At 43.3% G+C, this 23360-nt stretch overlaps 1 protein-coding gene across 1 annotated transcript in view; it reads right to left on the bottom strand.

Moving 5' to 3' along the window:
* The window catches only part of LOC112911892 (polycystin-1-like protein 2), an 87608-nt gene that overhangs the window by 57611 nt on the left and 6637 nt on the right, over nt 1-23360 (bottom strand). The window contains exons 4-9 of the mRNA XM_072731966.1: nt 21615-21725; nt 18961-19108; nt 10008-10237; nt 7807-8211; nt 5202-5350; nt 4-121 (exon numbers count right to left, since the gene is read on the bottom strand). Coding sequence (XP_072588067.1) covers nt 4-121; nt 5202-5350; nt 7807-8211; nt 10008-10237; nt 18961-19108; nt 21615-21725 — 1161 coding nt within the window. The remainder of the gene's footprint in view (nt 1-3; nt 122-5201; nt 5351-7806; nt 8212-10007; nt 10238-18960; nt 19109-21614; nt 21726-23360) is intronic.

The following is a 23360-nucleotide window of genomic DNA, read 5'->3' as shown; positions in this document are numbered from 1 at the left end:
TACCACATGACCACTGGAAGCGTAAATCCTTGCCACTGTCTGGCCAGCCCAGAGTCACAGTCGTGAAAGGATCCACATACTGACCAGGTTCCACATACACCTGCACATCCCCTTTCTCTCTCTGCAGAAAAAGCAGCTGGCTGGTGAGACGCCCCTCCACAGTTGGTACCCCGCCTCCCACCCCACAGCAATCTGTGCCAAGGGTAGTCACAGCATAGGGCATGGAATGGGAACAGACCCTGTATGATGCGCCTGGCTCACCTCTGGAGATGAATCACAGGGTAACTAACCTTATTATTATTTTTTAAATAAATTTATTTTTTATTGGTGTTCACTTTGCCAACATATAGAATAACACCCAGTGCTCATCCCATCAAGTGGCCTCCTCAGTGCCCGTCACCCAGTCACCCCCACCCCCCGCCCACCTCCCCTTCCACCACCCCTAGTTCGTTTCCCAGAGTTAGGAGTCTCTCATGTTCTGTCTCCCTCCCTGATATTTCCCACTCATTCTTTCTCCTTTCCCCTTTATTCCTTTTCACTATTTTTTATATTCCCCAAATGAATGAGACCATATAATGTTTGTCCTTCTCCGATTGACTTACTTCACTCAGCATAATACCCTCCAGTTCCATCCACGTTGAAGCAAATGGTGGGTATTTGTCATTTCTAATGGCTGAGGAATATTCCATTGTATACATAGACCACAGCTTCTTTACCCATTCATTTTTCGATGGACACCGAGGCTCCTTCCACAGTTTGGCTATTGTGGACATTGCTGCTAGAAACATCGGGGTGCAGGTGTCCCGGCGCTTCATTGCATCTGTATCTTTGGGGTAAATCCCCAACAGTGCAATTGCTGGGTCGTAGGGCAGGTCTATTTTTAACTCTTTGAGGAACCTCCACACAGTTTTCCAGAGTGGCTGCACCAGTTCACATTCCCACCAACAGTGCAAGAGGGCTCCCCTTTCTCCACGTCCTCTCCAACATTTGTGGTTTCCTGCCTTGTTAATTTTCCCCATTCTCACTGGTGTGAGGTGGTATCTCATTGTGGTTTTGATTTGGATTTCCCTGATGGCAAGTGATGCAGAGCATTTTCTCATGTGCCTGTTGGCCATGTCTATGTCTTCCTCTGTGAGATTTCTGTTCATGTCCTTTGCCCATTTCATGATTGGATTGTTTGTTTCTTTGCTGTTGAGTTTTAAAAATCCTCTAGGATTTTTGGAATCTTGTCTCACATTTAAATCTTTCATCCATTTTGAGTTTATCTTTGTGTATGGTGCAAGAGAGTGGTCTAGTTTCATAGGGTAACTGACTTTAATCTGAATTCAGACTCAGTGCTAAGGGTCCGCCATGCATCCAACTATTAACAGAGCCTGCTCTGGGCCAAGCTCCATGCTTGATGCCTAGAGATACAGGAATAGAGACCTAGGTCTTGCCCTTAAGTTTGAGAGGGAAGACAGACAAGGCAATAGACCATTAAAACCCAGACTGCTAACTGCTACGGGGGGTGGGGGTGGGGCAGAGGATTATGAGAATGTGTAAGAGGAAGGCAGTAAATTGAGAACATCTGCTCCTCTGAAGGTTTGATAGCATTCAATTCCTGGGTTGCTGTGGATTAAATGAGAGAAGCCAGTGACATACTTCCTATTGTGTCTGGTGCAGAGGAAGGCACAGAGTTGTGACTCTGCAAAGCAGATAGTTGGCAAGCTTTGCCAGAGGACAGGACCACAGAGCTGTTGTGAAGGAGGAGTGAGCTTGCGGGTTTTAGGAGAGATTGGCAGGTATAAAATGTACTCCTGGTAGGACCTATTAAATGGCCAGGCCTAGAGGGCTTAGTTTGGTGTAACAGGAGGCTGCATGGAACAACTCAACCCCTAGTGGTCTCCCATGTCCTGAGAATAAAACCCAAACCCACCTAAGACCTCATGTGATCTGGCCTAGGTCCATCTCACTGTAATCTCCTACATGCTCCCTTTCCCCTGTAAATCTCAGGCCAACTTCTAGTCCCAGGGCCTTTATATCTGTGCACCCAGAAAGCTCTTGTTCTGCTTTCTGGCATCACTGACTGTCTTATCTTCAGGTCTACACTGGAACATCACCTTCCGAGAGGCCTCATCTGATCACATTTGCTAGGCTACCCTGTATTGGTTGCTGTCACTGTACCCTGTTGCTTCTAGTTAGACACTTATCACAACTCTTAATGAGATGCTAATTTGGTGATTTCACCGACTAGGATCCAAGAAGGCAAGGACATGACTGTTTATGCACCTTTGTAGCCCTTGTCCCAAACATCAAGCTTGGGACATTGTAGATGCACAGTCTTCACTATTGAACAAGTGCGAGCACACTCTATGTCAACAGCAGAGTTGAAGACTCAGTCTTGTTGTAAAAACTGTGGAACCTGGGCCTGTTTTCTAAGTTAAGCATTAATAGCTATAAATTTCCCTCTGAACATTGCTTTAGTTGCATCCCACAAATTTGGATAGGTTGCACTGTCATCACTCAGAAATATTCTTAAATCTTCCTTGTGAATTTTTTCTTTGATCTGTTCATTTTTTTCAAGTGTCCTGTTTAATTTCCAAGATGCCTAAAAGGTATGTACATATTCCAGATATCTTATTACTGATTTGTAATATAACACTGTTCTGGTTGGAGAACATGCTGGTTTGATTTCATTCCTTCTGGATATCCTTTCAAATGGAAGAAAACTCTGTGCTTCCTAGTACTCTGGCTATTAGCACCAGAAAACCCAAACTCAAAACTAAAGCATTTAGACATCTTTTTTCTCGTGAGGTTAAGTATTTAAAAAACAAATACTCACATTCTTTTCCTTGGCCTTTGTTCTAAATGATCCTTGGAGACTAGAAGGAGCTGTAAACACAGTGGGAACAGGTATCAGACTTCGGTAGTGTTTATAAGGTTGCTAAAGGGCAGGGTCAAAGGGTATGTGCAAGATGCCCCAGGGGACCCACCTGTCTTGGAAGTGAGTTAGGGAAATTTAGCAAACATTCAGGCCATAGAAATGGGTAAAAACCCAAACCATCATGTCCACCACTGGACTAAAGACACCTCTTTGGTTAAGAAAGAGGTAGGCAGTTGCCAATGCAGATAAAATACACATGTAGAGACAGACATGTGACTGTATGCTATTAATGGTTAACTATCAACTGAGGCGGGGAGTGGGGAACTCTAATTTGTTGTGTTTGCTACTTTCTGTGGCATTGGTATTCCTACTAAGGCAAATTTCAAGCTACCAAGCTGACCTCAGTGAACGTAGAGCAAGAGATGGACAGAACCAGCTCTGACAAGTGGCTAGGAGCCAGCCTCAGCACATCATGGTGTATTTCTGGGTCCTTCTATTGGCCTCTTCCTAGCTATGTGAACCCAGGAGGGTTAATTATTCTTTCTGAGTCTTAGATCCCTCACCCATTACAGAAAAGCAATCCCTATTTCTCAAGGCTCCAGGAGACCTGAATGTTGTGCTTATATACCATTGCTTTGTAATCTGTACACATATGTAAAGAGTATTAGTGTATCAAGTTAAAAAATGGAAAATGTGCATGCAATCGATATGCTCTGAAAAATACCATAATGTGAATATCATTAATGTCTAATTAAAGTGTAGTAATTGAAATAGAAATATGTTTTATCTGCACTGGCAGATCTACATGAGTCTCTAGGCCTCAGTAACCTGGTTATTTTAAGATCTGGGTACCAATGATTTTTTAAAAATTTCTTTCCAATGCATTCTCATTTGGAGAACTCTAACTTCGAAGGGTCTGAAAACTATATACAAAGTAAAGCTAAGATGCCAGACACAGAGGCCTTTATTAATCTTAAGAAGGAAGATGGTCCAGTAACCCTGAATGAAGAAATCAAGAGAAATAATTGCTGCCTCTGATCTTGCCATGAATTAGCTGAGTGGCTTTTGGAAAGTCAGTTAACCTCTCTGGTCCTGAAATTCCCTGTGTGGAAAAGGAGCCCTGTGGACAGTAGCAAGGACATTTGATGGTTTTTTCCCCCATCCAGGCATCTGTGCCCCCTTCTTTTGGTAACAGCACTTTGGATAACAGGTGACATTTTCACTGGGGAACCATCCCTCCCCCATTCCCAGTCCTTGGTTTGAGTGAAGCCGAGCCTGCATTGTGTTCCAGGTCAGCATGTGATTCTGGTCTGCCCAGACTGAATACCACTTTCCCCTGGCCTCAGCACGTTCCTGGAGGGAACGTCAACTGAGCTTGGACTGGTAAGAGGCAACCTCAGGACTTCTGGAAATATCCACAAAGAGGCATTCCTTATCTGGGGTTAAAGACTGAAGCCTGGCGTCCTCCAGCTGCTTGGGAAGAGGGAATCAGAATGAAGCTAACATAGAACCAAGAGATGGGGAGAGACAGATTTCTCATGACATTGAGTGACTGGATCCAGCTGTGCCTAAAGCCTGAAGTTTTCCTTTTCTGAGTTGAAAAAATTTCTCTTTGACTTGAGCCAGTTTGAACTGCTTTTCTGTCCCATGCTACTGAGAGTCCTAGCAAACAAAACTGCAGTGAACTTTAAGCTCTGTGACTGCTACTGTTGGCTGCCTACCCAGCAGCTAATACCCCACCCTTATTCTTGTTCCCAGAATCCACCTTGTCCCACAGAGCTGGAGGTGCTGAATACCTGCTTCTCAGCATCCCTTATAGCTGAGGTGCATGACCCCACTGAGGTATCTGAGGGGAAGGTTGCTGGGGACTAATGGGGAAAACATCCCACCCCACCACCCCATAATAAGAGCTATAGAGAGAGGAATGGGCTTGTGCAGCTGCTAGATAGTGCTGGGCTGACATGTGATGTCTGGAGCTGCAGCAGCCATGTTGATGAGACACAAGCCTAAGGACAAAACAGCAGCTCTGAGGATGGCAGGACAGACAACAGAGTGAGCCTGGGTCCTTGCTGGTGTCACTGAGCCACTGAACTACTGGAACTACTGGAACTACTTACCCCCTAATTTCGTAGTATGTGGGGTAATGGAGACTTGAACCTAAAGCCATCTTGGTCAGGCTTCCTATTGCTTGGAGCCTAAAGCAGCATAAATAATGCAGACTTGGATGTTTTAGAATTCTGTAACAATGGTTGAATGTTTTACTGTATGTATCACTTCCCCTTAACATCTACATCTAGCAAGGTAAGTATTCAGAGCTCTGTTCTGAAGAGTCCCTCACTGGATCCCAAGCGAGTGCAGTGCCCAGACTCCTGGTCATGAGTTTTATACTCCCATGCAGAAATTCCTTGCCTGTGACAGTGATGCTTCCGACTTCCAAACTCAAGTTTGAAAAGGCATTCCTCACCATCACAGTGACCAGAAAGGTGCCTGCAATGCAAAGGATGGAAAATTATGGGGATTGCAATAAATTGTTTAACTTATGCTGAGACAGCTCTCTCAGCATATGCTTCTCAGGCCCACTGATGGCAGCATTTGAATCTTTTATCCTTCAAGCATTTGATGAACTCCTGTTGTATACCAGGCATGGTGCAAGGCTTTGGGGACATAGAGATAAATGAAATGTGGTCTTTGTCTTCAGGGTCCTTATAGTCTACTAGACAAGCAGGAGACCAAGTGCCAAACCACAGGAGAAATTGCCATAGGGGCATTGTGGACACAGGGCAGGGGTCACTTCATGGATCATGGTTCACAGCAGGGCTAAAGCTAGAGTTCAAAGGACAGTTAGTGCTCATTAGTCAGGTTAGAGAAGAGATTCCAGCAGAAGGAAAGACATGACAGGATTTTTTTTAAAGATTGAAGGGTAGGCACGCCGGGGTGGCTCAGCGGTTGAACATTTGCCTTTCGCTCAGGGCATGATCCTGGAGTCCCAGGATCGAGTCCCACATCGGGCTCCCTGCATGGAGCCTGCTTCTCCCTCTGCCTGTGTCTCTGCCTCTCTCTCTCTCTCTCTCTCTCTCTCTCTCTCCCTCTCTGTGAGTGTGTGTGTGTGTGTCTCTCATGAATAAATAAAATCTAATAAATAAATAAGATTGAAGGGTAGATAAGGGAGAGAAGGATTTGTAAGATTTATTTGGGGTATGTGTGTATCCCACCTCTTTTCCCTTAGGGTGGAAGGTGATGGGTGCTACTTTCTCTTCTTGAATCTAGAGGGAAACATTAGAAGGGACCCTTGGGAAGGTGGATATGTGTTCTTTGAGGTTGAGGACTCCCATGGAAGGGTTCCTTACTCATGTCCTTTAAGGATGGTTTCTGACAGGGGTAGGTGGAATGAGAAGGAGAGAGGGAGGGAGGAAAGGTCTACATTCCTGCAATTGTTGGGAAATAACTACAGTCGCTGGTAGCAGCCCAAAGAAAAGGTAAGAATTTTCTATAGACCAGATGTTTGTCTCAGGGAGAGGGTATGCTGGAAAGGGTAGTGAGAATGAGAACAGAGGGTGACCCTGTTGGTGATCCAAAAGAGGCAGCAGCTGGGCACATGTGGCCAGCTGAGGGAGAGTCATCACCCTTCATCCTGGGAGCTGAGGAACATTGCAGGGACCTCAAAAGCTCATAGAAGCTCTCACAAGAGGCAGCTGCAAACATCTGCTGGGCCTTGAGAGCAAGGCCAGCCAGGACTGGGCCAACACCACCAAGTGAGGGCCTTCCTGTCCTACCTGGTTCCCTCTCTTTCCTCCTCACCCCCTTCATCCCCGGAGTCCTCCAAATCTGTTTTTCTTGCGGAGAGAAGACTACTTCTCATCTAAGAGTGAGCCAAAAACTCACAGGGCCTGAAGAGATGTTATCTATTATCCCCTGCCAAGCAACTTCTATAGAAGACAAAAAAATTAATTTGTGTTTGAATTATAGCCTATATATTGTGTGTATTTTCCATTGTCATTTCATTTTATTTCATTCTGGATTCTCCCTGTTTCAAGCTGGACCTCTGATACCTGGCGAAGTTCCAATGTTTTTCTTCTCAAATCTGTCATTTAACCTGCTATTTCTTTTGCCAGATCTGCTCCAGAGGAGGGCTTGGTAGCCCCACACCTGCACAATGTTGCCCCATTTCCTGCATACCTGCGGGGGACCGGGTGCCAGGTGGGCTGGAGACTCTACGACCCTCATCACATTCCTGCCTCCTGACTTCACCACACTGCCCTGAAGGACTCTCTGTTCTCTCCAGATTAAATGCAGATGTCTGCTATGGTCTCCTCCCCTAGTGGTGCCAGCCAGTCTGTCACCCTGTCTCTGTTCTAGCCAGCATCGTGACACTTCCTCTCTTGTCCCTCCCCCTCCTACCCTTGTTTTTACCTCTGTCTCCCCCAAGGGCATGGACTAGTTTCCTGAACCACACTCTCCTCTAAAAATGATGGAATAAAAAAAAAAAATGATGGAATAGTTGGAATACTCCAGCTCCCTTTTAGTGGTTCTCAGGGGGAAGATTTTGCTGTCCAAGGGACAGTTGGCAATGTCTGGAGGTATTTCTGGTTGTCATGACTAAGGGATCAGGGGCTCCTGGCATCTAGTGGATAGAAGTCAGGGATGCCACTAAACATCCTACTTTGTGCAGGACAGCCCCCACAACAAAGAACGATCCAGTCCCAAATGTCAGAAGTGCCAGAATTGAGAACCCCTGTGACTCTAAGCTCTATGGGGGCAGATAATATGTATCTTCCTTATTTTGTAACTCAGGCTGAATGCTGTGAACCAGGTTTGCGACAAGAACACATCAAAACTGGCTGGCAGGATCAAGGACACCCAAGTCAAGGGAAGAGGAAGGAAGTTTAGAAGGGGGCCCACCAAAAAAAAAAAAAAAAAGAAGGGGGCCCACCAACCCCAAGTACCTTCAAGAGGAACTGCTACGTGGTAAATCCCAAGTGGTCCCTCGAGGCTTGCTTCTTCATGGGAGAAGGTTGCACTGAGTCCTGCCACTTCAAAGGTCAGCCCCTCCGGGATGCCATGAGCCACTGAGACATTGACCAGTAGGTCTTGTCCAAGCTCCAAGTGGTCAGAACCCAAGGAGGCCTGTAGCCCTGACAGAGGCTCCATGAAGTAGACTGTGATGTTTCTGGAAGGTGCAGCGGTGGTGGTGTTGCTGGTGGCTCGGATCTCCAGGTGGTGTATCCCTGGGCCCATCCGTTGTTGGGCTGCTCTGTCCAGGGTCAGATTGTAGGGTAGCAAGCCCCTCAGCGTGGTAAACTCAGCCAGGGTTGTGTTACCCAACAGCGCAGTGTAAGTTACCCCTGTTCCTATGTGTGGCAAGAAATATTTGAGAATGTTGGCAACAACCATGCCATAGATTGTACCGAGATAGTCAAGACTCAAGCTCTGAGGTCAGATTTTTGGATGTAGATAGGGACATGGTATTGCCATAAAGACATATGGAAGGATAAGATCCAACCCCAAGTATTAACAGTGATTATCTCTGAGTATTGTGTATGTGAATGATTTTTCTTTTTGGCTCCTCTCTGCTCATCTGCACATTCTAATTTACACTATGCATGTGTTAACCATAAACTTAAAGGTTTGTAATAGAGATATGAGAACATTTTGTTGACAGGTTTGTCCTTGGAGAGAGGAAGGCTAAAAAGGGAGCATCTCCTGAGGCACGGCTGATTTTTATGCATAAGAATTAGCCTCCAGTCTTGTTCGAAGTAGGAGGAATAGGTGAAGTTTCCTTCCACCTCCACGGCAGACTGCCTGCAACCCTGCTCAACAGGAGCACTCAGCCTGTCCACAGTAAGATGGGGCTCCCTTATAGGTCAGGACTGACTGTCCTAACTGGATGCTAAATATTGTGGTTGACTCCTAAATCTGATTTAAACTACCAAATTAGGATTCTTTCCAATAGAAACCAAGCAATGTATTTCTTGTTTGAGTGATGATGATGATGTAGCTGATGCTGCCAAGAGTGATGTTAGCCCTCTGACTCTCATGTTTACTGCTCCCTCTCCCCACACTTGGTGAAGAGCAGGCACTCAATTATATTTGTGGAATGAAAAAATAAATGAAGGATTATCTTAGGCTTCCCAGGGGTACATAGCAGCCATCTTCAGCCAACAAGCACACCAGAACAGAGAGGAGCCCATGTTTAAGGACCCGCGATGGCTCTATCAAGTCACTGCTGACTGAGGCTCCGGGAGCTGTGAGGTCAGACTGAGTCATGTCCTCACCTCTGCAGCTCTCTTCCACGTGGTTTACCTCAACAGGCTTCTGTCCAGGTCTCAAATTAGACCTTTGCCTGCAGGAAAGATGCTGCATTGGTGAGGATAGGGTTGGTAGGGTCTCCATTGAGAAAAGGGATGATATTCAGAATATTCAACAACTGAAACTGCATGGTTTCAGTTGCATGGGTCCCAACCAAATAGGATGGATGTTCTGATAAATCAGAATGGACACTGTGACCAATCAGAATAGATGCTCTGACTGATCGGAAGGGACACCTTGCCTAATCAAAATGGATGCGATGACCAATCAGAATGGCCTCTGTGACCAATCAGAAAAGAAACTGACCAATCAGAGCAGAGAGCAGACACCAGCCATAACAGCAGCTGTGGCTATAGCAGCAAGTGTCACCAAATAGCAGTCCTGATCAGGGAAGCATCATTGTGCCAAGCTGGTCAATGCTGGCTGCACTGAGATGGGCTCAGGCCCAGCTGGTAGCTCTCCCGGTCTTCTCCAAGTTCCCCCAACAAGGAGTGACTTGGAAATTCAGTTCTTCTGATAGGACCGTGGGCATGCAAAGAAGGGCATTCGGAAGAATAAGAGCTTCACTAGCTTCTAGTCTTATGACTTTGAACAAATTTCTGAACCTTTCCTCCATTTCTTCATCTGTAAACTGGAGATAACAGTAGTACATACTGGGTGGGCTAGTAATAAAGCATTTAGACCAGTTCTGGGCACACACTAGGTGCTAATAAATGGATAGCTAAAAAACCGACTCAATTCATGAATGCTGTTAGTATTTACTAAAGCCTGGGAATTGGATGGATAGATTTGGAGAAAATCAAGGTGGCCCTGACCTTGACCATTTCTGTAGACTCACCTCCATCAAGTACCACTTGAACCCACAATGGGTCCCCAAAGACAGTGCGGCAGAGAGGGCTGGCTCCTGACATGGACAGGCTGGAGCACCCTGTCACACTGAGCCTCTCCATCTTGTCTCGGATTGTCACATGCTTCTGGGCCATCACATGCCACTCAGTGGTTGTGCACTCAGCAAACACAGTGAATTCCCCAGGGGCTGTGAACTGGTGGATCACACTGCTGGATGAACTGCCGGCAAAACTCAGTGTTACCGGTGTTGAGGACACAAACACATGCATTCACATATGTGTGCACACATGCACTCACCCACCTCACATTCTCCTGCTCTGCAAAGACAAATAGACAATAGATGAAGAAAGAGATACTACACAACCAAGCTCTTGGTTTTCATGAAGGTCTTGGTGTTCATTAAAGTCTGGAACAGGTGGGAGTGAAAGAAATAGCACTGCCCACCAGGAAGTTGAATATTTAGTTACAAGTCCTTTTTCTGCTATTTATTCCTTCTGTAGCTCACCTAAATCCCCTCTCTGGGTCTTCTTGCATACTATGCCTCAGCCTACCACATTTTCCCCATGTGTAAAGTGGGATCCTATTCCAAATGTATCAGAATTATGGGTATGTTTTGCTTCTCACTTTCCCAAGGGGACTAATTAAAAATCTCTAACATGGCCTATAAAGACCCACATGATCTGCCTTCCTGACTTCACGCCTATCTCCTGCCATGCCCCTCTAATTGTATGTCCACTAAAACCTTTTCAGTTCCTGGGATGTGCCACTTCCTGTCTGCTGTTCTTTGCTGGAAAGGCTCTTACCCATCTCTGCTCATACTCAAGCTGCCCCTTCTGTTCTCAGCTTAAACATCACTTCCTCAGGGAAGCCTTCCTTAGGTTCCCTATAAAAGGAAATGCCATAGCTTCACTGCTTCTCCTGGGGGACACTCATCCCTTGTGTGGTTGCTCAGTCACTCTCATTCTTCCCCCACTAGGTTGTCAGCGCAGACAGTATCTGTCTAATTTTTTATTATAAACCTGACATCTAGCTCAGCACCTGCCACATAGTAGATGCTGAGAAAAATTTGACAAGTGAATGTATTTTTGAAAAAGCTTAGAAAACAGTAACCTGACTTTTGGTGCTGACCACAGAGTAAGCCCACCATAGTCTATTGCTTCCATTGATTACAACTAAAAACCTGGGTAGAATTAAAAAAGAAACTTTCTGAGGATTCTGAAAAGTAAACAACAGCATACAGGTGGGGGAGAAAAATCAAAACTTTAAGAATTACCCATAAAGATGAGATTTTCTTGTTTCATGTATTTTCTTTCTTTCTTTCTTTTTCTTTCTTTCTTTCTTTCTTTCTTTCTTTCTTTCTTTCTTTCTTTCTTTCTTTCTTCTTTCTTTCTTTCTTTCTTTCTTTCTTTTTAACCTCCTTTATCTCTTGGCTTCGTCCCTAGGGTAGCCTGAGTCATGAAACTGCACAATGAATGAGGTAAACAAAAACCTCAAGAGAAATCCCCTCTGGTTAGCCAGAGAACCAAGAAAAAGAAACCTAGTGAGCCCAAGAGCACAGGGGAAAATATTTGTTTTTGTTTTGGGTTGTTTCTCTTTTTTCTCTCGTGGCCCTAACCCAGGCTGTCCTCTCTCTTGGAGCTGCACTGACTGCATAAGGTGATGCAGACACCACATCCCCAAGAGAAAACCCATCTTCCTATCCAGAGGAGCAATGAAAAGAGACCTGTGGGAGCTGGAGATTGTGGGGGAAACTCTAAAAAGGAGAGTTTTGGAGATGAGGATCCCCAACTTCTATGAACAACCCAGCACAAACCATGAGCTCACCCATAAATTATGCACGTGCAAAACAGACTCAAAGACACACAGCCAAGGCTTTGTTTGAATAAAACTACAATATAAACACCACTCTGAGTGGCACATGAGTGGAGCAGACCCAAATGGTTTTGGAAACTGAATCGACATGGGAACCATTGCTCACAGAAGGCAAGTCATAAAGTATGGTCTGAATTTAACTGGGTAGTTTGCCTGCTAAAACAAAATAAAAATCCATTTTACAGAGGATTTTAACAAGATCCAGAGTCTCAGAACCTAATATCAAAATGTCCAGAATACAACCCAAAAATTGCTTGATATACAAAGAATGAGGAAAATGAGATCCAATCTCAAGGGAAAACATAATAAATGTCAACCTTTAGACTACTCAGAGGTTGGAATTATCAGATAGACTTGAAATCCTCCATTATAGCCATGCTCCGTGACATAAAAGTAGATCCTATTTAAATGAGTTGAAAGCTAGACATCCTGAGTAGAGAAGCAAACTTTTTTTTTTTTAATGGAAGTTTTAGAAGTAAAAAACAATACCTGAGATGAATTCATTGGATGCCTGCAACAGCAGAATAGTCACAACAGAGGGAAGTCAGTGAACTTGAACATAGAGCAAGAGAAAACCTCCAAGTTGAAAAACAGATATTAAATAACTGGAAACATTAACAAAATATTAAATTTTTAAAAATGAGCAGAGCATCAGCAATCTGTGTGACAATATCAAAAGATAAAATATTTGTATCATTGTAGTACCAGTGAGAAGAGAGATTGGTGTAGAAAAATATACTGAAGAAATAATGGGTGAAAACTTCTCTAGTTTGGCAAAACATATATTTAAAGATTCACGAAGCTCCATGGAACCCCCCCCCCCCAAAAAAAAAGGAAAAAAGTTAAAACCATGCCTACACATACAGTAATCAAACTCCTGAAAATCAAAGATTAATGAGCCTGGAAAAAATGGCACATCACACGTAGAGATGTGAGTGACTGTAGATTTGTCCCTCAGAAACCATGGCAGTCAGAAACTAGTGGCAACATCTTTAAGAAAAGACCTGTTGACACCTAATCCTATATCTAGCAGAAATGTCCTCCAGGAAGTGAAGCAAAATAAAGATGTCAAGACATTCTCAGGAATAAAGAAATCCTCTAAGAGAATTTGTTGCTAGAAAATCTGCCATAAAAGAAATGGTTAAGGCAATTTTTCCAGCTGAATGGAAATGATACCAGAGGTGAACTTGGAATTTCAGGGATAAAGGGAGAGCCCAAGTAATGGTTAAATATTTTGGTTAATACGTAGATTTCTTTTCTCCTCTGAAGTTCTTTAAATGTGTATGACTTTTGGAAGGGGGTTTTCAATGTATGTTAATGTCCTACCTAGGACAATTATTATATAAAGGAGGATGGGCAAAGGGACCTATATGTCAGTAAGGCTTCAACATTTTACTGAAGTCAAATATTAACTCCATGTAGATGGTGAGAGGTTGGATATGTGTATTGTAATCCCTGAAGCAACTACTAAAAAAGTGGTAAAGAGAGCTATAACCCAAAAAGTTAATAGATATGTTGAAATACAATACTAAAAATATTCAAATACTCCAATAAGACAAGAAAGGAGAGGAACAGAGGGAAAATAAACAGAAGGGCAAAGAGAAAACAAATACAAAATAGTAGACCTAAATCTAACTATATCAGTAATTACATTACTTGTAAATGGTTGAAACACTCTAATTATTATGCTAGATGGGATTTAAAAAAAAAAAAGTCTCAACCAAAGGCTTTCTACAAGAAGTCCACTTTAAATATGATATAGATATGTTAAAAGTACAAGTATAGAAGCCACGCCAGCAGACACTAATCAAAAGGATGCTGGATTAGGCTTTATTAATATCAGATTATATAGTTTTCAGAAGAAAACACTAACTCTTTAGAGAAAGTGAAGGATGGTTTTGAATAGCAAAATCTGGGCTGTTTTTCAGGGATCTGTCTGGAAGAAGCAACTCATTCCATTCCCTGAACTCTGCTGCCAACTGAAATTGCCCAGAACTAAAAGGCAGAGAAGCAGATTTTTCCTGATTTGTCTCCCAATGAGCTCACCCAAGGGAGGAGACAACAAAGTGGCTTTTAGAAATTGCTGCCAACGAAGGGAAGACATTCTCAGAGTACAAAGCAATGGAGGCAACAGCTAAACATTTTGTTATGATGCTGTGAGCCAGCAATTCCACTCCTGGGTGCAAACCCAACAGAAATATGTACATATGCACACCAAAAGACATGCATTCATATGTTCACAGCTGCACGATTTGTAATTACCCAAATGGAAAAGCATTCGAAAGGACTACCAACACTAGAATAGATAAGTAAACTGAGGAATGTCCATACAATGGAATCATACACAGGAATGAGAAAAAAGAAATCACAGTTATACACAACAATATGGATAAATCTGAAAAAAGTACTATTGAGAGGATGTCAGATACAAAAGAGAGTACACTTTATGATTCCATTTCTAGAAGTTTCTAACAGGTCACACTGATCAATGTGGTAGGAATCAGTACCCTTGGGAGCCTGTGGAAGATTCCTGGGAGACTGGTCATGTTTTGTTTCTTGGTCTGAGTGCTGGTTACATAGGTGTGTTCATCATATAGAAGTTAACTGAGCTCTGGTTGTGTGTGTGTGTGTGTGTAGTTTTTTGCATGTATCTTATGCTTCAATAGAAAGTTTAAAAATTAGTTTAAGACATTGTGACTCACTGATTTGTACATGCTGCTCGGTAGTTGATATTAATGGGATGCAGCTGTTCTTTAAAAACAAATAAAATGGAGAAGAAGCTCCCCTCCCCCCCTTTTTAATCTTTGCTCATAATGTCCAATTGTTAGGAATACCAAGGTCTGGGTCATTTTGTTAATGTCACTCACAAGTTGCTAGCCATCTTGGTAGATGGAGCCCCCGACCGGATCAGGCAGTGTGGTGGAATGGAAAGGCTAAGGAAGCTTCCTCCATCACCTGCATGACCTAATGTCTCAGCGCCCTTGTCCATGCAGTGAGGCGACAGCCATTCCTGGCTGGGTCGTCGTAGGGTTTACATGAGACTATGGCTGAATAAGTACCTGGCATGTAATAGATTCAAATATTTAGGTGTTTCGTTTTTTTTTTTTTTTTTTGTATAATAGGATGACATTTATCCTACTTAGCCTCTTAAAAATACCGTCTACTTCTATGTAATATGAAAGTAATGGCAACAGTTACCCATTTTTAAGAATCAACTCTGTGCCAGTTCTTTTCTTCTTCGTAGTCCCATTTAGCCCTTAAAATTACCCATTGACTATTAGCAACACTTGGAATAATATTAACAATCACATATCATGTGCTGGAATGGCCTGAAGATTCTTATATATCCCCTGTCATGGATGCATGTCACCCAGAGTCTGCCCTTCAAGACTGAGGGCTGCATCCCCCAGCACTCTGGCATGTTAGTGGCGGAGGACTCACAGCTGAATCTATCTCCCCCTTAGCCAAAGGGAGCTGCCTCCCCTAAGATGTCATCCTGCATCCAATGGCAGCCCAATGCCAGAGTACAAAGGTTCTGCTCTCTTTCCTCAATAGAGACAGGTCCCCCAGCTTTAGAGTTCTCTGTAGGGATTGGAGGGGCCTGGATTGCTAGTGCATCCCAGTCCACCTTCTGCCCCTGCTCCATCCTGGTATCCTGCAGGAAACCTGCTGCACCCCAAAACAATTTTCTGGTACCCAAACTATATATTCTCTTAAAAACAATTTCTCGAAACTGGCTGGCATCAAGGCTCTTCATCAGTAGACCCCTTCTGAGTTTTCTAGCATCATTTTTCATACTCTCCACACACCCCTGAACTCCCGTTGTAGTAAGCTGCTCTGTGTTATGGAAGGAAGTTACACCCTTTCACATCCTTGACTTCATTTTCTCTACTTCCACTGCTCCTGCCGGATTCCCCTGAAAGACTTCAGTCTTTTGTGACCATCACCTTCCACATAATTCCTTTGATCCTCCCAACATCCTATGTATATCTAGGCCCCTCTAATTTTTGTGTTGTCTTGAGAATTATCCATTGCCAGTGAAGTCCCCTCCTGCAGACTCGGCTATGTGCAGAGGCAGCTCTGAACAGACCCAAGAACGACAGTTCCCAGATCTGTCGGTAGGTGGTGCTGCGTTACCCAACGCTGGACAAGGACAAAGTTCACCTTAGCAAATTGTCCCGTAAGGCACATAATTAATTTCAGAAACCCAGAAAGTTTTTCCCATAACAAACAGTAAAGCAAAACAGCCTGACGTTCAAATGAACACAAGACATGGGGAGGGCATGGCAAGAAGGAGCTTCTAAAGGAGAAATCCTTTATTATATTATATATATTATATAAATATATATATATTATATATAATATAATAATATATTATATTATTATACTGTTTCTATTTGAGATTGGATTCCCCCCATCAGCTCGTGTGATTTGTCTACAACAGAGCAGAAGTGTCTGATTTAGGTCTTAGCTTAACAAGGAGTTAAGCAAAAGAAGGGTTCTGTATAAACACATAAAAGCACGGGGACGTTCACACAAGGTATGTTACTTCTCTGTACTTAAAATTCATGCCATTTTTAATATTCTCATATTCTACCTGAGGTTGCTAGTGCTGATAAGTATCAGAAATTTCTCTCCCAAAGCTAACAAAAATGATAGAAGAAGGTGGGAAGGTAGTTTTAAGGTCCAAAAAGTTTTTAAAAAATAGATGAAATTGGATGATTTGAGAGTAGTGATGGCAGAGGGTATCACCATCTATTTCTTTTGGAAAGAAAAAAAAAAAAAAACAAATCCCAGTGGCTTTGGCTTCAAGTTAATGCCCAGAGGGATTGCAAGTGTAAAACACTGATTATTGTTTCTCTTTGATTATCAAAAAAATTTAATCACAAAGAATCCAGAGAGCAAGATGACAAACACCCGTCACCTCACCATCCAGAGTTGACAAATACTGACATTTTGTCCCACATGCTCCCATTTTTAGCTACTGTTTGTTTATTACTGGAATGTCTTTGTGTAACTAAAGGTCTTAGCAGGGTTACTGACAGTCAATTTTGATTAATGCCAAATGCAAGTTGTCTAAAATTTGGGGGCTGGAAGATTGTGTAGCTGAGCATTTATTGTTTATTCAATGAAATGATAGCAAGCAAGAAGAAACCTGCAGAGCAAGGCCGTGGCTATTTGTGTCAAACATTTTCTTCCCCAAATCATCTTCACATGTAATTTCTCATTTTACTCCATGAAACAATCAAGGCCATCCATATAAATGTGACAGGGAAGGAAATGGAAACCCAAGACCAGGGATTGTCTTGCACATGTTAGCAGCAGCTAGGACTAGACGAACCTTAGCTTCTGGACATGCTGTTTTATTTGGCAGCATGGCAGGATGCGAGAGACTTCAGAGTACCATTGGGTTTGAAACTAGCATACACTGGGGCAGATTTGGGCCATACACAAGGCTGGCCTTCTCTTGGCCTCACCCCACTCAGGGCTTCTAGCAATGCCGAGACTGCACAGGGCTAGATTTGGACCCCCTTGGCTCCCACAAGGTAGAGCTACACATATTTTGGAGTTAGGAGAGGGGCTTATGGGCCTCTATGATTTCCCTGGGAATTCATGTTGAACTGAGGACCCCTGTAAGAAGCCCCCAAACCCAATGAGGATCTGGAAATTCTGAAACATTTGGGGGCACCCTGCAGAGCAGAATGGAGCTTACCCCAGACCCAGGTAGGACTTTGAAATGTTATGAACTGGGTTCGGCTACTATCAGGTTGGGGAAGCTCTGGTCCCCCAGAGGATGCTCAGGCCCTGAGACTGCATGCTGTCCACCAGGGGCTTCAGAGCCTCAGCCTTGATGCCAGACAATCCTGGCTTGCATCACCATGCTGCCACTCACGAGCTGCATAGCTTGGGCAATGCTGCTATATCCCTCTGAGCCTCATTTGTTTTGTCTGTAAAAACAAGATGATAATTACCTAGCTCAACACCATCTAATAGAATTACAAAGTGAGACATACAGAAATAGTGTCTGTTCTGATAGCCATATTGAAAAAGTAAGAATAAGTCAAATTAATTTTAATACTTTATTTTCTTTAACCCAATATATCCAAAATATTTTCATTTCAACATATAATCAATATAAAAACGTTAGTGATATACTTTACATTTTTTATGGGAAGTTGGAGGGGAAAACTAAATCTTCAAAATCCTGTGTGTATTTTATATTTACATCATATCTTAAGACCTGCCACACTCACTTCAAGTGTTCAGTAGCTCATGTGGTGGGTGGCTGTTCTATTGGAAAGCATAGCTCCAGCCGATAGGGTTGTAGTGAGGGTTGAATGAGATTTCATGTGAAAGCTCCTTGGCTGGACTGTTTTTAATATCGCTACTATTATTTTTTTTATTATTCTTGCCAACAGAAAACATTCCCACATTCAGGTGAGCATCTTCTTCACCTCATCTGCTAAATCTGCTAAAACTGACTCCTTGGACAGTGGCCCAGGAGAGATTCTACACAGAGCCAAGACGTAAGGACCCAGCTCTTCATGACTGTTCATGTAGCCTCTATAATAAGAAAACCTGTGATTGCCACTTACTCCCATTCCTATACATTTGCCCCTTTGTACAGTGGCTCTGCCATTCCTTTCATCAACAGGTGGAGTCCATTCTTCACCTGTTGAACCTGGTCTTGGCCATGGAACCTGTTTTGGCCAATGAGACATTAGAAAATGTGACACAAATAGAGATTTGAAAAATGCTTGCACATTAGGCCTTGTTCTTGCTTGCTGCTAGAAACCCTCAGACACCATGCCAGTGAGGCTAGGCCAGCCTGTTGGGTGATAAGCATCACATGTCCCTGGCCAATATTCAGCTAACTACCAGACATGCAGGTGAGGACTTCTGAGGCCATCCAACCCCAGTTGAGCTGGCCCACATAAGCAAAGCCACCTAGCTTATCAAAAGAACCATGAGAAATAATATTATTGTAAGCTACTAAGTTTTGGGATGTTTTGTTATGCAGTAGAAACTGACTGATACATCCTGAAACAAGACTCAGAGATTCCTCTTACCTGGGAGGGTAGTAGGGATCGAAAGTGTGGCCATCTCCCGTACTAATTATACATGACAGATTTCCAATGTAGGGAGAAAGGAGCCATGTCAGGGAGATGGTGACATTGTCAAAGATGAAACTCTCATTGGACACCATCAGCTGCAGGCCTGCAGACCAAAAAAGGGAAATACTGTGTGCCATCAGAAAGCAAAATTACATGTTTTTGTTTAAAACTTAGTCTCCTCTATCCACCTGTCCATCCTTAGGTGGGGCTTTTTAAAGATTTTTTTTAAGTTCTTTTGAATTTTATTTTTCATTCATAGGTAATAGGTGACCAAGGTACAGAATTTGAAATTTTTATAAAGGATGTAGAGTGAAAAGAAAGCTTCCCTCCCTTCCTTCCTTCAGCCCCCTCCCCCCGCCAGAGGCAATCATTGTTACCAGTATCCAGAGTCACCTTCTAGGGATATCTTCACATTCACAAGCACATACATAATTTCCTATTTATACAAGTGGTACATGATATATACAGTTACTTTGACACTTTCCTTCTTTTTTTTTTTTACTTATTATATCTTGGAGATTGTTCTATATGAATTTAGTTAGAGCTGCCTTGTTCTTTGTAATAGCTGCACAATGTACCCTATTTAACCAGGATTCTATTGATTATCTAAATATATTTTTATTATGTTTAAAAATACAAAATGCAAAGCTCCTTTAGGAAAATCTGCTTGGCTAAGGTGGCTAATGATTCATTGTAAGCCATTTAGCAGACATTAAATTTTACAAAACCTGACCTTTCAAAGTTGGCATGGAGGATGAGGAGGGGAATAGAATTTGTTGGGGCTTCTGGGCTAATTTGTGCAGCGTGATCTTTCTGTTTCCAAGCACAGACAAGGAAGGCAATTAAAAGGACTTTCCTGAGTTGTTGCCATCCTGATTCACAGCTACCTGAGGAAACCTGGACCATGGCTAGTGCCCTTTTGGGCACTGTGGCAGTGGGCACAGGGTGGGGGGATGCTGGATAAGTCTCTCCATTTACAAATCAGAAACATTGCGTTCAGAACACATCGATTCACAAGGGAGCAGGATTTTTGAAATCAAAGTTGGGGCAAAAATTTAGTTCAGGGTCTCCAGACCCAATATACCCCCTGGCCTAAGCAATGCGTCTGTCCAGTGACAGCCACACTGTGACTGGCAGATCTCCAGAGGGCACCCTTTGTTCATTAGCAAAACCACCAGATGGAAAGTGCTGCCAAATCACATGGTCTCTTCTTCCCAGAAAACAAATGAAGACATCCCAGTCACTCTCATTTCACCCAAGCGTGTCTAGTAAACTAATGCTGCTGGTGAAAGCTGTCCTCTCCTCTTCTCTGTGAGGTCCTCCCTTCTCCATCCATAGACCCTGCTCTCCCAGATGGCCCCTGGAGGCCCCAACACTCCCTGACTCACTCTTTCCCTTCAGAGCTCCCTGCCCATCACTCATGCCCTCAATAGAAGGTGCTGTTGTGACTAATTGTCTGGACGATGACATAGGGGAAGTGGCACTCACAGATACTCTTAGTGGGAATATAAATCAATGCAGCCGTTTTTTGGAGTGTAGTATCTATTAACATATAAAGAGCATACACCCTGTGACCCAGCATTCCTTCTACTAGGGATCAGTCCTCTAAAAATAATCAGGCACATGTCAAGATATATGCACAAGAATGAGTGCTGCAGAGTGGTATTTAACAACAAAAAATCAGAAGCAACCAGAGGACTGGTCCAATACATTTGACGTAATCTTATGATGGGATCCTATTCAGCCATTAAAAGAATAAGGTAGTGACTTGGATAGATGTCCAGGATATGTTATTAAGTTAAAGAAATTGAGCTATAAACTAATGCATTTAACATTATATTTTACGCATATACATTCGTACACAGTCATGTGTAAAAACAGTTTTAAAAGCAGAGAAGAACTTATTCTGAACATTGAACAGTGGTTTCCTTAAGGAGAGTAGGACTGTAGAACTGAAGGAAGGGGCTCTGTCTTCTTGATTTGGACAAACTTTTATAAAGTGTAGTAATACGGGTTATTTTTATAGCTTTCAAAATTTGTCATTTTAAGAAGTCCCCGTGTGTTCTAAAATGTAAGTTCTTGGCAGGGTGATGTTTAGTGGGTGTAGGGTATGTAAGTGCAACATCTTTTGATTTTTTTTGAGTCAAGCAATGTTGGTCTTGTCTGGATATTTATTGGGTGACTCCATGAAATTTAATCTGAAGCATCCTGGGAGTTAAAAAAATATATATTTCTTAATATATATTAATATATTTAATATTTATATTAAATCATATATTTAATATTATATATTTTATATTTACAATATTAAATATATTAATATATCATAGTATTAATTAAGTTTAATATCTATATTAAATATTAAATATATTTTAATATATATTTTTAAACTTCTGGCTTGATAGCTCATTTCTGCAATAGGAGCCTCAAACTCTTTACCCCACAAGGCTAAGCCAGGTGGGGAGATCAGGCTGCAGGGAATCAATAGTGAGGAAGTCTCTTAGTTCACAGATTGGCCCCCGAGGGTAGTTGCTCCCTCTGTTCCAAGTGGGGCTGGACTTGGTGTGGAAATAAGGGAACTTGCACGTACTGGCAAGATGGGGACTCACCTTCCTGGCACTGGTACTGCACCCATAGGTAGCTGCCCTGGGTAGGGCACAGGTCTCCAAAGTAGGTCCCATCTGCAGCCACCTGGCATACCTGCAGCCCCTGGCACTGGCCTGGGAAGTGCCCGAATCCCAGCAGGAGCAGGAACAGTGTGAAGGACAAAAAAGGGACAGGTTCAGACAGAGATGAATGACCTCTCATTCATTTATTCACCCACCATCCCCCCACCCCCAGTGGATATCTGCTGGTATCTACTGAAGACCAGACACTGTGCTAGGTACTGGGGGGAAGAAAAGTAGGGGTTTTGCCCTCAAGCAGCTCAGGGTCCAGCACAGGGGTTTTCAAGTCTTAGAATATACCAGAATCTCCTGGAGGGCTCTGGAAGACACAGATTTCTAGACCCCGCCCCCAGTGCTTCTGATTCAGTTGATATGGGGGACAGTGTAAGAATTTACTTTTCTAACACGCTCCCAGGTGATGCTGATACTGCTGGCCTAGGCATCCCACTTTGGGAACCACTGGTCCAGTAGCATCCAGTCAGATGGCCTAAGTGGGAACCTAGATTTTGAGAACTGGCAAAAAGGGGGAAAAAAAAATCAGGAATCTTATCTAGGTGCCCACAGGAGAGAGACATGTGGAGAGCCCAGGCCAGAAACTTCAGGTCATCCCAACACCTCTCCCTCATGCCCATGCAGATGAGTGGCATGCCTACAAAGAAGCCTAGGAGGAGGACAGGCAGGTGCTGCACACCTGGTTATAGGCCCGAGCTCCCATTTCCTTGCTGGATGTCATCTGGAACCCACCCTTAGCTCCTACAGCCATTCTCTGGTCCTTGTGCATGGCTCAAAGCCAGCAATGGGGTGTCGGATCTGTCTCACACTTGAACTCTGATCTCTCCATCAGCCTCATCTCTGGCTTCTAGCCAGAGAAATTTCTTTGCTTTTAAGGGGTCATGTGGTTAAATTGTGCCCATTTGGATAATCCAGACTAGGAACCCATAATTAGGTCTGCAAAGTCCCTTTGCTGTGTCAAGTAACATATTCACAGGCATGGTATCTCATCATACTAAGTTCCAGGGATTAGGGTGGCAAATCTTGGGGGCCATACTTCTGCCCATCCCTAACAGGAAGCCATAAGAGGGCAGAGTGCTTTTCATCCTCTCTCTGACTGCAGCTCCCTCTGGATAAGCGCTCTCTCATGTTCCTCACTTACACAGGGCAGCCTCGACCATTATCCTAGCACCTCCTGGATGGTCCTGACTTCTGATTTTGATAAGATCATCCCCTCTAAGTCATCCCTCCAGCCCTTAGGGGTGGTAGTGGCTTTCCATTGCTGCTAATCTCAGAGTTATATCTTTATCCCCTTCTTTGACTTCTCAGCACTTCCATACTTGATAATCAATTCCCTGCATTAAATTTCCTCTGCTGAAAGACCTAGCATGATTTCTGTTTTCCTAAAGGGACCTAGCCTGATACACTCCTCAATCAGAGTTCTGTACCCCTACTTTCTGCATTCACAGCCCTATACTACACTTTCCAAGAGAGAGGAAGTATTTTGTTTTGTTTTTGTTCACTGCTCTATTTCCACTCCAGTTCACAGAACAGTACCCAGCACATGGCAGGTACAAAGTAAGTCTTGCATAAATAAACACATAACACCTCCGGAGGCTCCTTTCTGTTGTGGCATTGAGCATAGTGCTAGGTGATTGCTTGTGTTCATATCTCTCTCCCCATTAGACTGCGAGCTCT

Source organism: Vulpes vulpes, chromosome 12 (assembly GCF_048418805.1).
Source record: "Vulpes vulpes isolate BD-2025 chromosome 12, VulVul3, whole genome shotgun sequence".
Lineage (NCBI taxonomy): Eukaryota > Metazoa > Chordata > Mammalia > Carnivora > Canidae > Vulpes > Vulpes vulpes.
This window is presented reverse-complemented; position numbering and strand designations above follow the sequence as displayed.